This window comes from Xenopus tropicalis, chromosome 6 (genome assembly GCF_000004195.4).
Source record: "Xenopus tropicalis strain Nigerian chromosome 6, UCB_Xtro_10.0, whole genome shotgun sequence".
Classification (NCBI taxonomy): Eukaryota; Metazoa; Chordata; class Amphibia; order Anura; family Pipidae; genus Xenopus; species Xenopus tropicalis.
The window spans coordinates 112,918,348-112,936,207 of NC_030682.2; the positions used below are offsets into that span (position 1 = coordinate 112,918,348).

Here is a 17,860-nt window from a genome sequence, read left to right on the forward strand (position 1 = left end):
ATGGCTAATGCTAACCCAGGCCAACCTTGGATCCCATGCCTTCGCCTATTACAAATTCACCATGTCCATTTTTCCTCCCCCAATCTAGCACTGCCTGGAATCTTGATTTTTTTTTATACATTATTATTATTGTTAACTGGGTTCTGGGTTAATAGTGAACCTTCCGCGATCATTTTACACATACTATGTATTTCTAATCTATCAGTGAGAAGGCGTGGTATAATCAAGGTGCAAGTATAGTTCTTTGTAATAATACTTAATGTGTGCAGAATGATTTAGGCAGTGAGCTCCTGTCACACAGCTTACACTCTACCGCTTCTGTCACACAGCTTACACTCTACCGTTCGTTCTCAGGTGAACATTAAATAGATAAGTAAACTTAGAACCTTGTAGTGACAAGGATAAGACGGGGTTCAGTTCATGCTTCCCTGAGTCACCTTTGAACTCTCTTTGTCCATATGTACTAGTGAGCTGATGGTAGATGCTCTGCTCAGTATGAGCGGGAATCATGGGGCAAATTTAATTGCTTTTCTACATACAGTAACATACATGTAAAATAACAGCATGAACTTGTCCATTTATTTTACACAGCTTTTTTTTTACACAGCATAATTAATAGGCCACTAAATGTAATCATACAGAGACCAGCAGGCATTTATATAATACTATTTCTGCATTATGTATATATAAATATTATACCCATGTATGTAAATACATCTATACCCCTTAATTACAGGGAAATCAGATACAAGTAAATTGACTTGCATTTCTAACACAGATCGGTGGGATGGTCTTGACTGTATATGTATATATATATATATCTATCTTGTCTTCTGTCTGATGTTATTTATAGGTCTGCTAACCTACATACTGGGAAACTGTAATTCTGTTCCATGTAATGACACTGGGAAGTAAATCTGAGGCACAATTCAGTGCTTACATTCTCAGATAAAGCTATAAATTCAAACACACCATTGCCTCAGGCAGATAAATCTGAATTTTGAAGTTGGGGAGGCACCTCCTTTCTGCCTTAAATTCTGCATTTCTGCCTTTGCATATTTCTCTTTTCCTGTTCAGAAACAAGACAAATTTATGGGAGCTTTGGTTTATAAATACTGGAAAAATCCAATATGCGCAAATGCTGAAATAGTCAAACCAATGAAAGGGCAAAGGGAAAAAAAAAGCTAAATTTGCAGTCCCTTTCCAGGCACAGGGGGCATGGTGTCCTTACTTGGTGAAATGGTTTGCTGGGAAAAACCAGACACAGTCTAGCAGGGTTTCCCTGAGACAGTGGGAACTGAATGAAACGTTACTCATGCTCCCTGCTCCCACCATAGTCTGACTTTACGGTTCCCCAAATAAACGCTGGGAGGTGCTGACTCATTGCGTATTTTTAGCAGTTCAGGAGTGGCATTGCTCTTGTGGTGCAGGAAGATGTAAATAGTTACAATTCCTTGATTTAGCCCCAAGATCCTTGTAGAAGCAGTGGGAACTGGATTGCATCCAGACATAAGTTGTTTGGCAGACATCCCTGAAAATATTCTTATACTTGGAACTGCCGATCAGACAACAGGGTGATTGGTGAACTTATTTTTTATATATCTAGGGCTTTGCTTACTGTCAGTTTCCTAAGCCTTCTACTGCAGTAGGTGTCCTCACATACCCCATGCATTGAGCATACCCCATCCAGTGTATATACCCCATCCAATGTATATACCCTATCCATCCAGTAGTTCTAGACATTTGAAACCTCAATAAGTTACATGCTACTCAGGGAGTGAGGGGCCTGCTAAGTGAATGTTGCATGTATTTTAAGTGCTTACAGGTATTTGGAATTAAAAAGGCATTATACAAGGAAGACTGGGTGACTGCTGTAAATACTCATTGAGATGAGATCCAGTGGGTTTGCTGGTGTTTCTTGATGTGTATCTTGCACATGTATATGATCTTGGAGCAGCATTCACTTGTGAGATGCAGATTTTTCCACTTGGAATTTGAATTCTGGACTATAAGGAAGAAGCTTGCAGCACTGAGGACAGCTGCAAACATGGGAAAGGACAGGAGCCTCACGAAGAAACCACTGGCAGGGGCCAGTAAAGTGGGGGGTAAAGAAGGGACAGTGGAGGCTAATGAGGGGACAGGTTTTTCACAGTTAAGAGGGAAGTAGAGGACAGAAGGGTGGGGGGGGGGGCAGCTCCCCAACTTGTCCAGGATTCCCTTCTTCTAAGCAGGGATCCCCAACCTTGACCCAACCATGTGCCATATTCAAAACTAAAAAAAGTTCCTGCATGCAAAAAGTTCCTGGGGATGCCAAATATGAGCTGTCACTGGCTATTTGGTAGCCCCTATGTGGACTGGCAGCCTACAGAAGGCTCTGTTTGGCAGTACACCTGGATTTTATGCAACCAAAACTTGCCTCCAAGCCAAGAATTTAAAAATAAGCACCTGCTTTGAGGCCACCGGGAGCAACATGTTACTCCTGAGCCACTGGTTGGGGATCACTGTTCTAAAGCCTCTTAGCCATCTGCCATCAACTAAAGCTTTCCCTTTCCCATATACTGTGCCAGTGTACCTGTACACATAGGGAACTATTCATGTGCAACATTATACAATTGCTTAGGAGCTTGAGTGACGGGTGTCACTTTCAAATGCCTTTCCTGCTCTCTGGTGTTTTATAACAAGGCAAATGTGCCACTTAATAACAGCAAATGGGAGTACTGCTCTCACTAAACACCTACAAGTGCTCTTAGGGCTTGTACTCATAAGCGTCTGTTCATGCGTTCCAGTGCGGTAGACAGATGCAGCCCATTCTTCCCGCTTGTGTTGTACTCACACAGGTGCATGTAAGCGCCAAAGCAGATAAGACGCAACATTCCACCTGCGTTCAGCGCTTCCATGTGCCTGTGTGAGTAAACCATGATTTGGAATGCAGTTTTATCTGCACCCCCCTCTGGTGCAACACAGGAGAATCCCACCGCAGGTGAGTGCAGATACAAATGCTCATGATTACGAGCCATTAATTAGAGCTCCATAGAGCTGCACTACAAATTCTGCTGGAAATTGTTTTGCGGCTGTGAAAGATTTAAACAGCTTATTTCATATGTAAGGCACACAAGGAAGTTTTCCTTGCTACATGGTAATATTTCTCAATAATTCAGCTACCTTGCTGAACAGATCAGGGAAACAATTTGGGACATATTCTGAAACATAAAAAAAATATATAATTTACTAACTGGTGGACACTAAAAAATACCAGTTAGGTGGCCCCTAAGCAAATTGGGGGGAAGCAGCTAATTGGCTTGTTATGTATGCACACCTTTAGGGTGAGGCCCCATGAGGCAGACTGTCAGACTGTGTATAAGCGCTGGCTAACAATCCGCCCATATGGTTGAAAAACCTTCTAATTGTGTCTGCACCCGGAAGCAATTAATCCCCCAACTAACGCAAGACTTCATGTTTATTGGCGGATATTGGCTGCGTATGCCTGCACCATGGCGGATTCATTGCTTCCGGATGCAGGCAGAATAAAAGGTTTTCAAACGTGTGGGCGGATTGTTAGCCACAGTCTGACAATCTGCCTTTCCCCAAGTCCATACCTCCCAACTGTCCCAATTATAACAGCTCAGCCCACAGTCCCAGACACATATTGAAAAGTCCCTCATTTCCCCTTGATCTCCTGCACTAAATGCCAAAAAAGATACAAAGTTTCTCAAACTTAATTAGATAAGTAGGCTTCCAGTCATTTGAACAAAGGCGATTCGGCGATGCAGGGGAAGCATCCACTATGCGGCGATTGATTGATCGATCCTAGCCTTTCTTCTGTATAGGAAGGAGTCAGGCTAGGCTCGCCGCATAGTTGATACTTCCCCTGCATCGCCGTATCGCCTTTGTTCAAATGACCGGAAGCCAAGTTTTAACAGGTATTTTCTAATAATGCATTCAAAATACTAAATGGTTTGCAGGATAGGGCAGTTATTGGTGCAGGGTAGAATAGATTTTTTACTTAAAAATTTTTAGTGTTACTTTTCCTTCAACAGTCAACACCTGCACTTAGATTCAGTTGTAAGTAATAAGCTAAACAGGTCTCGTGGGGGAACTGAGACTTACAGCTTACAGGGCAATTTCACCTTTTTTAGCAAAACTGTAATAACACATAAAGCAAGACCCCAAAACACAGAAATGTGTTCAAACTTTACATAACCTGCCAAATTTTGTAAAATGGGAGTGGTATCTAGGGGGTGTCGTCACAAAATGGGCGTGGCCTGAAAAAGTTTCAGCACGTTGCATGCGCAATTTATTTTTGTCCCTGTGCAATATTTAAATGTTAAGAGATATGCAAGTGTTGTGTAACAGTGCAGTGTCCTTGGAAATTGTTTGCAAAGGTCAGAAAGTCCTGTGAGAGGTTGGGGTTAGCGGAGCCTGTATAGTGTTATGTGCTCAGTGCTGCAGATATCTGTCCCTTACCCTGTAATCTCTCTCTCTCTCTCTCTCTCTCTCTTAGTTCCTCTCTTTTTCTCTCAAACTCTTTGGCTGAGATTGAGAATATTTGTTCTGTTAAATGAACCTCTAGGACTTGGAATGGTTGTCATGGCAATTCTGTGGGGGTAAATCATTAATATGCTATACAGTGAGTCAGTCTCATCACACATAAAATGTGATTTATTTCAGCATTTCTGTCTGTGGTCTCACCAGTTCCTCTGCATACACAAGTACATGATACATTACATGTTCATATTGGATTCTGAAGGGTTAACAAGGTCACATGGCTGTGTCACATGTTCTGTAGGGTATAATGAGTGTTGCTCATTGCATGTGGGGGTGTTGCAGCAAAGGAAGGGGGTGCCCCCAAAAATCTGCTGTGCTGCGTGAATTAGAGTCTCACTGGTGGCGTAGATACATTATCTCACTCTCTCCTGCGCACCACTCACTGAGGTTATTTAAGGTAAAGAGGAATATCTGAATCTCTGTGTTTTTGTTTGTTATCTCATATGCCCAAAGGGAATCTGTAAGTTAGATTGTATTGCTTTATAGGCCAACACATGTGGTCACGAGAACCAGCAGAACAATCTCATCATTGTAGCAATGGGATGTATGGAAGGAGGGAGCGGGAAGAGGGCACAGCAAGGCCTGCTCTCCCTATTGCTTTGCTCTGAGAAGCACATTGCTAAAAATAAGCACCTCCAACATAAAAAGCCACACGAAATCCCCAGAATGATGTTAGGGGAGCCAGGAGTTGCAGGATCCACTCTCACTTCTTAACCTGGGAGAAACACTATTGAACATGATTTACTATCAGCATTAACATTTGCCTTCTGCTAAATTATAAAATTACAATTATTTTCTGGCGTTTAGTAGCCGTGAAAAAGTAGCTGCTACTAGTAGCTCTGTGTGTCACCCTTATATGTCTGTCATTTGGGTCAGGAGTTGAACTAATGTTGTTGTAACGGCTCACTCCTGTGATTGCTCACTGTAAGGATAATATGGCAGTACTTATTACAGAAGCCAGAGGCTCGTCCAAGAAAAGTAGAAAGGTTTGGTACCCCCATAGCCACCTGCCATTGAGGAGAATCAGGTGGATCGGCTCAGGCATAGTGAGATCCCAAGAGAACACAACTGTGAGGTCCTTGTATTGTAGGGCTGGACACAGGGGGACACGGGGAGAGTAAGTACTACTGCTGGCTCTAACCAACTTCCTGCCTGTGCCCATGCCATTGGGCAAGAGTTTGATGAAGTGACTGTTAGTATGTTATAGAATGGCCAATTCTTAACAACTGTGTAGATTCTCACTGTATTCTATAGAGTGTATCTGTTATCTGCTATGTAACCTGTGCCTTTTTTCCAGCTTGAATGGCTGCCCCGTGGCTACACAGAAGCTTTGTTTATATAAGCTATAGTAGTAGTAATAGTATTGTATAACTATAGTATCGTTTCTGAAGCAGACAACTTTTAGCAGCACAGGGCAACAGTACATTATGTTTGAATTACTTTAAAACATTTTAATTTTCTGTTGTTGATGTTCCTTCAAAGTTGCGTTGCTTTTTTAGGTGCTGCCAAGTCGAGTCCCATTGCAAAACCCGGATCCACATCATCTCGTCCATCATCTGCAAAGAAAGCAGCACCGACTCCCTCAGTAAAAAGTGACAAAGATTTAGAAACCCAAGTCTCACAGCTTAATGAACAGGTACCGCTTCCTTCTTTTCCCTTACTTACAGCACTTACCTCTGTTGTCTGCTGCAGATTCTACTGAGGTGCAGTGTGGCAGCAAGAATTCAGTGAGACGCCAGCTTTGTACTCACAATCCCTCCTTCTCTCCATTCCCAGGTACACTCATTAAAAATTGCCCTTGAAGGAGTTGAGAAAGAAAGAGATTTCTATTTTGGGAAGCTAAGGGAAATCGAATTGCTGTGTCAAGAACATGGACAGGAGGGTGATGACCTAGTCCAAAGGCTAATGGACATTCTATATTCCTCAGAGGAACAGGTAGTGTGTTCAAGGGGCCTGAATGACTTCTTGTTTAATCATTATTTTTGGGGCTGCAGTTAGCTTGCATATGTGTGTGTGAGCTTTAGTTACATATCGCAATTGTATGTGTGTGTGTGCCGTATGTGTGTGTGTGATTGCCATGTGTGTGTGTGAGTGCCATATATGTGTGTGTGAGTGCCATATGTGTGTGTGTGAGTGCCATATATGTGTGTGTGAGTGCCATATGTGTGTGTGTGAGTGCCATATATGTGTGTGTGAGTGCCATATATGTGTGTGTGAGTGCCATATATGTGTGTGTGAGTGCCATATGTGTGTGTGTGAGTGCCATATGTGTGTGTGTGAGTGCCATATGTGTGTGTGTGAGTGCCATATGTGTGTGTGTGAGTGCCATATGTGTGTGTGAGTGCCATATGTGTGTGAGTGCCATATGTGTGTGTGTTAGCGCCATATGTGTGTGTGTTAGCGCCATATGTGTGTGTGTGCCGTATGTGTGTGTGTGAGTGCCATATGTGTGTGTGAGTGCCATATGTGTGTGTGTGTGTCTGAGTGCTATATGTGTGTGTCTGAGTGATATATGTGTGTGTGAGTGCCATGTGTGTCTGAGTGCCATATGTGTGTGTATGTCTGAGTGCTATATATGTGTGTGTGTGAGTGCCGTATGTGTGTGTTAAGTCTGTATGTGTGTGTGAGTGCCGTGTGTATGTGTCAGTGCCGTATGTGTGTGAGTGCCGTGTGTATGTGTCAGTGCCGTATGTGTGTGTGTGTCAGTGCCGTATGTGTGTGAGTGCCGTGTGTATGTGTCAGTGCCGTATGTGTGTGTGTGTGAGTGCCGTATGTGTGTGTGTGTCAGTGCCGTATGTGTGTGTGAGTGCCGTATGTGTGTTTGTGTGAGTGCCGTATGTGTGTGTGTGTGTCAGTGCCGTGTGTGTGTGTGAGTGCCCGTTGTGTGTGAGTGCCGTGTGTGTGTGTGAGTGCCGTGTGTGTGAGTGCCGTATGTGTGTGTGTCAGTGCCGTGTGTGTGTGTGTCAGTGCCGTATGTGTGTGTGTGTCAGTGCCGTATGTGTGTGTGTGTCAGTGCCGTGTGTGTGTGTGTGAGTGCCGTGTGTGTGTCAGTGCCGTGTGTGTGTGTGTCAGTGCCGTATGTGTGTGTGTCATGTAACATTTATTACTAATGCTGCCTGTAAAATAACCAACATAGGAACTTTCATGGGTGCAGCTGTAAGTGGCCATTTCTACGTACTGCACTTTTTAGTGTTGTTTAACACAGCCCTCCTGCCTTTTCTGTATTTGGCTGTAGAAGGAGGAGACTTCCATAACTCCTAATGTATCAATGTGATTGTCCCAATACAGGAGAGCCACACAGACCAGCAGGAAGGAGAGGAGCAGGACCATGGCCAGGAGGAGGCACAGCAGCAGGAGGAATACTGACCCACACATTCACCCACGTCACTGTTGTCATTTCATGTGGAACTTCCTTCCAAGAGAACAATGTGTGGCCACTCACTCTCGACGCACCCTTACCATCCAATGTACTATAGAGAGCGCCAGAAAACCATGGCATTCTGTTCCACTTACTTTTCCAAGGCGTGTATGTTTACAGAAGTTGCCCGAACAAAATGAAGGGTGTGGGGCTACTCTGCAGCGGCGTGTACCACGTGACTGTCTCCCGTTCTTCTCAGATCATTTCCGTGTTTTTTTTTATTTATTTGTAATTGAGCTGTTTCCTCTCTCTGCTTGCTTACAGTTGTAATATCGTACAATATTTATAGTTCCATGAAGATCAGAAGCCGCCACCACGCATCATAAATGTAAAGTGCTCAGTCAAACCCATATTTGTGTATCAGGTATAATAATAAGCAGAAATGAAGTAAAGGACACGCCTACATCAGTGCTGGCTTGTTTGGGGGCAGAACTCATTTTCCTTTTCATTTCCACATGAATTCAACTCAATAGTGAGACAGATACCTAGTAACAGTAGGTACATAACGCTTAAAGGAATTGCTCAGTGAAAATGAAACTATGTAAATAGATAAAAATGTTCAATATAGTTAGTTAGCTAAATGTCATCTATACAGGCTGGAGTGACCAGATGCCTAGTGTAAGTGTTAGAACTCCTTTGCATCTTTCTAACCTGTTAAAGTCAGTAACCAATCAGTGATTTGAGGGGGAGCATATGGGACATAAATGAACAGTTATGTCCCATGTGCCCCCCAAGTCACTGACTAAGTAAGAGGTTAGAGAGCTGAAAGCAGGAAGTGGTGTTCTGGCTATTATGATGACATTTTTGCTTAACTATATTAGAAATATTTTGCATAGCCTAGGGGCGTAACTACAAAGGAAGCAGTTCCTTCATTTGCAGGGGGGCCCAGGAGTGTAGGGGGGCCAGTAAAGCCCAAATCAATGACCAATTTCAATATATCTTGGTAGAATAGGTCAACTTACAAATGTTTTGGGGCCCTAAATTAAATTTGCTGTAGGGCCCACTAACATTTAGTTATGCCACTGGCACAGCCTATCTATTTACCCACTTTTGTTTTTATACTGAACTCTTCTGTTAAATAAAGGTGCTATGTTACTACTCCTTTCTTAGCTCTGGTTTTGGGTTGTTCAAATAACACAGTATGGGCCTCTCTTTTTACGGCCCCCGTATTCTGCCCACTCCCAGGGAAATGTTAGAGTGTTTATTTATATCTATTTGTTACCTTTTTACAATTGGGATGTTGAATGGTTGGGTATACATTTGGGTATACATGCTGCAATAGCAGCCGATAGGTGTCATGAGAAAGAAAATGCAGCTGGTTGGTCACTAAATATGCAGGTACATCACTTCAGCAGATTAGAGCACCTTCGGGGGCAACACCTTCTCTATTCTCAGTGCTGGTGTACAATACTTACTATACACTATCTCAGCCAAACTGAAATTGTACAGCGGGGAGATGCCAGGCTTGGCTTGAGACTGTCACAGATCTAAAGAGAAAGCTTGCACACACCCTTCCCAGAAGCAATGAGGCTCAGTGCTTAGTGACAGAGGGATTGGCGCCCTCCACAAGAAGTAGGGGCAAACCCATGAAAGTTTTAATGTGGAAGTAGAGTAGAACAGCAGGAAGTGAAGAGGATCGGCAGTGCCACTTCATTTCCTATTGGCCAATCGAAGGATATTTCTATTGCAGCAGCTAACCCTTGATCTGCCTGGATTATCTGTCGGTACAACCTGGCAACTTGCCATACATGCCAATGTAGAATGGTTCATATTGGCCAAAGTGCCTGACCAAACCTGGATATGAATGGCTAGCATCTGTGAGCTGCTACAATAAGTGAGTCCACTCATTTTCATTACACAGAAGGTGAGAGGCAAGTAAGTGTTGCTCCAATTCTCAACCAGTTATAACCCACAACCTGTTATAGATGCGGCATTATTATTTGCATTGAGGCTTCTGTGTGGGAATGGATATTCTCTGGCGTGCCCAGGCCACCCATGCCAACTGATCATAAAGTGCCACTCCATTATCTATGGAACTGTAAGCTTTATTCCTTTTGTTTCTGGTTTCCAGTTTGAACAGTTGCGGCGCCACAGAGTAGCACAGCATCAAAGTTCTATATTTAATGTAAAGTAAAGGAATGTAAACATATGTATTGTTCAATATAAATAGACAGGTAATGAAGTCATATTTAGATGGAAAAAGTCTCAGATGTATCGCATTCATTTAACATAGCCACAACTTGTTGCATGATAGAGTAGGGTTTTTTGTCCTTGAATGTGTGAATAATTTGCGTTCATCTTTTTACATATTTAATAAAAAAGGTATATGTTACAAAATATCCTGATTTGTACCCAGTGCGCCGACAAATAGAACATGTGCCTCCTGGTTCATTTTTACTGGTGCGTCTTGTGTGTGAACTGAAGCTACAAACACGCTCAATCAACAGCCAGAGAGTAACAAGATCACTTTAAAAAATAGGGTGCTGATTGAGAATAGGATGTTGTCAATGAAAAGCACCAAGTAGATCCCCGCTTGCACTGGATGAATGGTATGGCCCTGGATACACAGCAATGCTACAAGTTATTATGAGTCTCGTGGAGCGTCTTCATAATGAATTCTTTATTACTAAGTTGGCAGCAGATGCCAAGTAACATTCCTTGAGGTGACTCTACACTTAGTATCCAATGTTTTATGGGGCTAGTAAATAGGCTCGTTACTGCAGCACTTTCCTCTCTCGTTACAGGGTGCAGCAAACAGACGCGCTGGCACACTCAAACAGGGCAATGGATATAATGCATGGGGCATGCTGAAGGAACATGTTTGTCACATGTGTCTGTGGTTCACAAGCATGAAGGGAATATATATAATATATACATATTTTTCTGAATGATAAAAGAGCATTCTAGAAAGGGTGTTGATGCCCCAAAATGTAGTGTGGAGATCTTCTACTGAAGTCCTATTGGGAAAGTCCCACTGGTGTATTTACACTGGATGATAAAATGCTGATTCTGCCCGAATATCACTGACTCTCTGTATCTGGAAGTATCACAGCCAGGAATGGGAATGGATCCTCCCAGTGCTGGCACCAAGTTCAGAACAACACTGGAAGCCATCATCCATTGCCTTAAATACCTTTCTATACCAAACACTGACAGGCATGACATTGCCAATGGTAGGATTTTTTTTTCCGTTTGGATTATTTTAATGCTAAAAGTCGCAGAAAGAAAAGATTTACTACGTGCTAAAATGGCTAAACATCCGACAATTTGACTGCTGAGATCATGTAGAAGTCAATGGCAGATGTCCCTTACCTGGAGGATCCTCCTTTTGCTTTGAAACTTTAGAAGTTTCAGATTTTTGATGCTGGTATTTTGTTCCGCAACATTTCTGTGACTTTTCCCCCACAGCTTTTTTAGTTCAGACTTTTAAGTAAATGTCAGACATTTGTGGAAATGAGTTTATTCGAATTTTTTTAAATTAAAAAATGAGAAATGTTAAAGCTTTAGTAAATATGCCCCCTAGTGTGACATAGCCCTTAACCTTTAGGCTAATGCCTCATGGGGGCAGATAAACACAAGCCAAGGATCAGCCTTTATGCTACAATCAAGCGTTTCCCTGAGCCATAGTGTCAGACCGGGTGCAGGCACACGGAGCAGATTTTGGCGCAGAAACGCGTGGGTATGCATTTTGCACACAAATCTGTGGGCCTGCACTTGGGCTGATGCAGTGGCTCTGGGTGCCGGCAAATGGGAAAAGCTGATACCTGTGTAGGGGCTGCTTCTTGGTCTGAGGATAAACACATGGCATTACCTTTAAAGGAGAAGGAAAGGCAAAGTCACTTGGGGGTGCCAAAATATTAGTCGCTTACCCCGTGCCCCAGGCTGGTGCCCCTGTTAGGAGTAAACAGCACCAGCCCGGGTTACCTGTAGCAAGTGCTTCCTCCTTCCTACTCGCGCTGCTGCTGATTGTCTGGGACCGGCGCATGCGCAGTAGAGTGAAAAGCCAACTTCTCTGTTAAAGTTCCACTAATCACCCTACTGCGCATGCGCGCACAGCGAACCGGGAAGTAGGGAGCGCTACAGGTACCCTGGGCTGGTGCTGTTCTCTCTGAACAGGGGCACCAGCCCGGGGTAAAAGGTAGGCTATTGAAGTCACTTGGGGGTGCCTAACATTTTGGCCCCCCCAAGTGACTTTGACTTTCCTTCTCCTTTAAGGTAGAAGCTATGATTCCCTAATATAAAGACCATATTGCTAGAATATTATTTGTCTCTTTCATCTGTGCCAAACATTTGTTTACATGGCAACTCAAAGCAAGAACCAAAGGAGCTGGCTGTGACACTTAAATGGTTAAATACTGAAATATTTCTGTAGAAAAAGTTTAATGTCATGTGTACTGTTATCTGTATAGCTTAACCAGGAGGGGGCTGATTTCTCCCCCTTAGTGCATTTATCCAGGTGTAGATTTTGAAACAGAAGAATTTGCTATATGCTCCACTGAAAAGTAACAGGTCACAATAACTGGGGTTTGTTACAATTAGGTGCACATACTATACACATGTACATACACGTGTTTCTGGCCCACTTCATGTCGTGGCACATCTCAACAGCAGACTCAGGCCTCAGTTGCCTCTGTTCAAGCACCACTCCTAAATATGTTCCAACAAATTCCACTGATCTCTATAGAAAAACCTGATTGTGCAGAATGACGCCGTACAGCCCAAAGCTGAGTGTATATACTGCATATATCTACTGGGAGCCATAAGCTCTTGTGGGATCAAGCACACGGCACTGATAGGCCTAATACTTTGTCTTCGTGCTGCTTCTTCAGGGAAGACAGTTGAGTGCTGAAACCTGCCGTCAGTTGCCTCCCCTAGAAGACAGATTAAGAAACATAAATGCCCATCACATAGATAGCTTACTGCACAGGGATAAGGGAGGTGTATGCCTGTCTAATGTAAGTGTACGTTATGTGGCTGTTGCTATGGAGATGAAATTGAGCTTATTTTAATGGCTTTGCAATGCAATCGGTGTATGCCTAGTATGTGTAACTTGGCAGAAAATAGTCAACGGCATTGTGGTTAATATGTGCCAATGGGTAGGCATAGGTAAGTAGGCCTTTAACGTATTAATGGGATAAAATATAATTACAGTGTAGCCATAAATTACCTTTTTAGTAAACAAACAGCCCTAACAATTCATATAATTATCATATTCCATTGATGTTTATGTTATCAAAGTGCCTCTACTTGTTTTCCTGTTTTTATAGTATTTTGTTCTTTAGTTTCCATCCCTAAACATAAATGGTAATTGCCAGGGTCAGGTGTAGGCAATTTGCTTAGCTCCAGAACTACAGAGGGATGCAAGGGTCGAGACTGCACCAGATCCTGGCAGCAGCTTCTATAGGAAGAGTTTATTAAACCTTTATTTGCCTGTGTATGGGCACCCCTGATGGGCCGTCATGATAATTCTGATATCGCCCTCCTTAGGTGGGCATATTAGTGAAAAGATCTACTCACAAGTGACCTTGCCAAACTCATGGATCTCATAGTGTATGACAAGCTCTGACCCCAAAAGATTCATGGGCTTAAAGTGGCCATACATGGGCTGAAAAAAGCTGCCTACAGTCTGTAGCTTATCGACCCTTATATGGGGCCCTTGGACAGGCCTGCCTGACTAATTTTCAGGAAGAGCACCCTTATGTCCTGAATCCCATCAATGTGATCCGATTGTTTAGCCCAAGGGCTGAAAGAGCAGATCAATATGATACATACCCACCTCAAGGTGGGAATATCATTTGTCTTGTTGGCTCTTGCTGTATACATTGCATGATGGTCATTTGTATTTGCCAGGATACTTTTATGAGGCGGTAGGGTGCAAGATTTTAAACTGTGGGACAGGTCCACTTGGGTAATCTTAAGACAACGGCCGGCTGGCCCAGCCTGAAGGATAATTACACAATGACCCAAAGAGAATGTAAATTTGCTGTTCTAGATCTCATGGGGTGAACAGTAATTCCAAATATTCTTTGAATCATAACATGGTGACTATTAAAACAATATTGTTAGACGTCTCTAACCTAGAAATAAGGTAAAGGGGCTCTAGCCAGGTACTGGACCCTATGGGGGGGGGGGGGCTGAAACCAAAAACACCGGGACAGCAGGTGGAATTCTGTGGGCCAGAGCTGTTGCATATATGCGGTACTATAGGTCATTGGGCTCAAAAAAAGTTTGCCTACCTTGACTCACTCAGGATCCAAAATAATTTTAATACACCAAAGTATATGGGTGTTATGAATCCTGATATAATCAGCAGCATAATTATTTATATAGCGCCAGCAAGTTACACAGGGCTTTACTTTAATGTATAGCCAACTGGGACCTTACTATAATGGAACAAACAAGGGTTCCAGAATAAAAATGGGATTAGAACGCCCTTCTTACAAGAGATTACATTTTCTGGCATCCAGTCATACACCCCAATCACCTCATCGCTTGTACCACACCACAACAAACAACATAACTACACAGTGCTGTGTCCCCCTAAAATATAATCTTCCAAATGGCCCGGCACAGAGTCGCAAACTCTCCTGGCCCCCCATCCTGATGCATCAGGATTCTTCCTGACCTACTGGTTTTTATTGCTTTTGACAGTATTGCCATATTTACAAAATACAGTCCGCTAGGCTGAATCCCATCACTGTGTGAGAGGCTGTACTCCATTTCCCTTATAGTGGTTATGCAAAGGGGCCACCTTCAGTTTTGTTCTGATTTACACAGGAGAGAATACAATTCATATAAACTATCACGTTTTCCTTTATTTATATAGCACCAACAAGTTCACACATCAAAGCATCTCCATGCAGAATGGAACAAGCAACAGTTTCTTATCTAACTGCTTATTCTCTAGTCTAGACCCATAACCTCCATATGTATTTTTGATTCGTTCAATGCATCTGGGCGGAGCGGCGTGCACCTAAAAATCAAGTCTCTCTTTCCAGCAGATATGCAACAACCTAATCCTCCAAGCACTGTTGAAAACACTGTTATCTCTCCTGCATTGTGATTATCTCTGTGAGTGTGGGAGCTCCAGGTGAATGGCCAATAACCCCACGCTTGCAGTGTCCCAGCACTGCCATAATGCGCCCATGCTGACTCCAGTTTGTCACATTCAGTGCAAGTATGAAGAACTATGACAGACAGCTTGCCCTCTGCCACTTCCATTAAAGGGGTGGTTCACCTTTAAGTTTACTTTTAGTATGTTATAGAAAGGCCAATCACAGCAACTTTCCAATTAGTCTTCATTTGTTTTTCATTGTTTTTGAATGCTTTGCCTTCTTCTTCTAACTCTTTGCAGCTTTCAAATGGGGGTCACTGACCCCTGAGCCAAAAAACTATTGCTCTGTGATTTATTATGATTGTTACTTTATATCATTAAACACAAAAGCATTCCCAGTTTGAGTGCCATAAGTCTGGAAATCTTGAATTTGAAAAAATTCCAACATGTGCCAAATTCTGCTTAGCGTGGCTGCACGTGGGCCGACACAGTTGCTCTGGGTGCAGCTACAACTAGCAGACTTTTTGAACGTAGGGGCAGATCCTCAGACTGCATTTATCCACTTGTGGCACTAGTCATATAGCTTATACCAAGATGCACCATAGCTATTACCTGATACTAAAGGCATAAATAAAATACTAATGGGGTTTATGTAACAAAAGACAAGTTTTCTAAGAATCAGCAATCCCTGGCAGCCAATCAGCAGGTAGCATTTACTGGTCACCTGTTGAAAAGCAAACATCTTATTGGTTGCTATGGTTTACAGCTTCTGGGCAGTTAGTGCCTTTCATTACATATGGGGATTAATCTTTATACACTAAAGTTCAGTACACAAAGATAGATTTGGCTTCTTTTGCCCAACAACAAATTAGGCAGATCAATGGGCAATTAGGATTAGCGGGAGGTCTCTGCATGTTTTTCTGTTATTGTGAAAAAACTGTGATCTCAGATTTTAATAAACAGGTCCCAAAAGTGCCCTAAAGAATCACTAGAGCTTCATTTTCAAAAGTTTTCCCTATGTACTTGTATGATGAAGATATTAATAAGTGAATGCAATGTTCGCACACAGCTTACAGGAAACCACAAGTAAATGTATATATATTTTCATTTTCTTTCGTTTTTCTTAGTGTACCTTTAATCCTAGCTTAAAACGCCATTGTCCTGGGCTGCCTAGCCACAACCTTTCCTTATCACCCCCCATAGCCCTTGGTAGTAGTCTTATGTTAGTGGGGGCATGGTGAGCCAAAAGTTGTTATACAGGTATAGCAGCAGCAGAAACAGCACCCTATATTATCTTATAGCTTATACCAAGATGCACAATCTTTATACACTAATGTTTAGAACACAAAACTACATCTGCCTAGTTTTGCCCAATGAGAAACTCAACAAAATTAGGCAGATCAATGAGCCAAAAAGATACATACATAGAGAGCCACAGCAAACAACAGAGGGTCAAACTGATCTTTTGCCAGTTTCTCAAATAACTGCATGAAACATGGAAACAAGGTGTTCCATTGGGCTAATAATCATAGGCGCACAAATGTGATCACCGACAATTCTTTTTAGCTTAATATATATATATATGGAGCAGAGGCCTGCCAATTTGCTCAGAAATCCTTATTGACAGATTCTGTCATTATGTGAAGCTTAACAGCAGAAGTAACAGAGTCACTTCTGTATTAATGAGGTTAAATGGAAAATGAACCTTAGAGAGCTGGACTGTTATGTGCACTGAAAATTCTGCTCTTTGTATTCTCTGCACTAGTGATCCTGAGAAAGCAGGGGCCGTAAGTACCCTTGCTATTATTATTATTATTACCTCTTGATTAATTAAACTTTGAAGTACATTGTTTACAAGGGATCAGTAATTCCCTTTAGATCAGTTATCCCCAGCCAGGGGCAAGTTTTGGCTGCATAAAAACACAGGTGTACCACCAATATACATAGGAATTACCAAATAGCCAATCATAGACCTTATTGGGCACCCAGTGATACAATTGTCATGCTTTTGTTGCTCTACAACTCTTTTTGCATGTGAATGTGACTGATGGGTAAAAAAGGTTGGGGATCCCCACTCTAGATAATCTATAATACCTTGGAACACACTGCCTTTATAGACTTCTTATGATCTGAAACTGACCTAAAGGAATCAATGGCAGGAGAAGGGACTTTTTTAACAGAATTGCATAGCTGACTAGTTCATTCCAAGTAACTTTATCATAGACAGTCTTTACTCATTGTTACTCTTTACGTCATGTTAATTTCCTATCTGGGAATTAACATGAATGAAGTTCTTAGCGAATTTTGTTCTATTAAGCCAATATGGCCTACCAGTAAATGCCATGAGCTGAAATTCCCATACATTACTAAATCTGTTATATATTCTGAAGATTACCTCTGTGTTTTCACAAATGGGTTTAATATGTCTATTCCTTCTTCATGAAATGTGTCATAAAATAGGTTCAGCATTGTAGAAAACATGCTGTGTGTAAAGGTTCAAGTATGATGTTGATATGGGAAACAAACACATAGGAATCCACAGTGGAACAGGGAAGAGGTGATAGTTCTTAATATCCAACAAGAAATCAATCTGCATACCGCTTCTTGAGGGAGAATGCATAAATGTTGAAGTGTTGGCTGAGTTGTCTCCCCTAAAATAAAAGCATTTGAAATAGGTTGTTAGTACCTCAATCCTCATTTTGTTATGTTTCTAGGCAATCCAGTAATTATTACATAAGAAACAATAGATAGATTCAGTTCTGTTTTACATTCTGGTGCTTAAAGGAGACATATTGGATAAATGAAAAAAAAAAAAAACTAATTTTGTAGGCAATTATGAATAA

At 42.1% G+C, this 17,860-nt stretch overlaps 2 protein-coding genes across 5 annotated transcripts in view; one reads left to right on the forward strand and one right to left on the reverse strand.

Moving 5' to 3' along the window:
- Positions 1 to 10,302, forward strand: part of mapre2 (microtubule associated protein RP/EB family member 2) — a 74,900-nt gene extending 64,598 nt beyond the window's left edge. For 2 of the 3 annotated variants that reach the window (XM_012964294.2, XM_012964295.3), the window contains 3 exons: positions 6,045 to 6,181; positions 6,322 to 6,480; positions 7,834 to 10,302. In XM_012964294.2, coding sequence (XP_012819748.1) covers positions 6,045 to 6,181; positions 6,322 to 6,480; positions 7,834 to 7,911 — 374 coding nt within the window. In that variant the 3' untranslated portion in view covers positions 7,912 to 10,302. 3 annotated transcript variants of the gene reach the window in all.
- Positions 10,303 to 12,111: 1,809 nt separating this feature from the next.
- The window catches only part of LOC100145789 (uncharacterized), a 30,293-nt gene continuing 24,544 nt past the window's right edge, over positions 12,112 to 17,860 (reverse strand). The window contains exons 10-11 of one of the 2 annotated variants that reach the window (XM_012964314.3): positions 17,616 to 17,668; positions 12,112 to 12,834 (exon numbers count right to left, since the gene is read on the reverse strand). In XM_012964314.3, the coding sequence (XP_012819768.2) occupies positions 12,822 to 12,834; positions 17,616 to 17,668 (66 nt within the window). In that variant the 3' untranslated portion in view covers positions 12,112 to 12,821. 2 annotated transcript variants of the gene reach the window in all.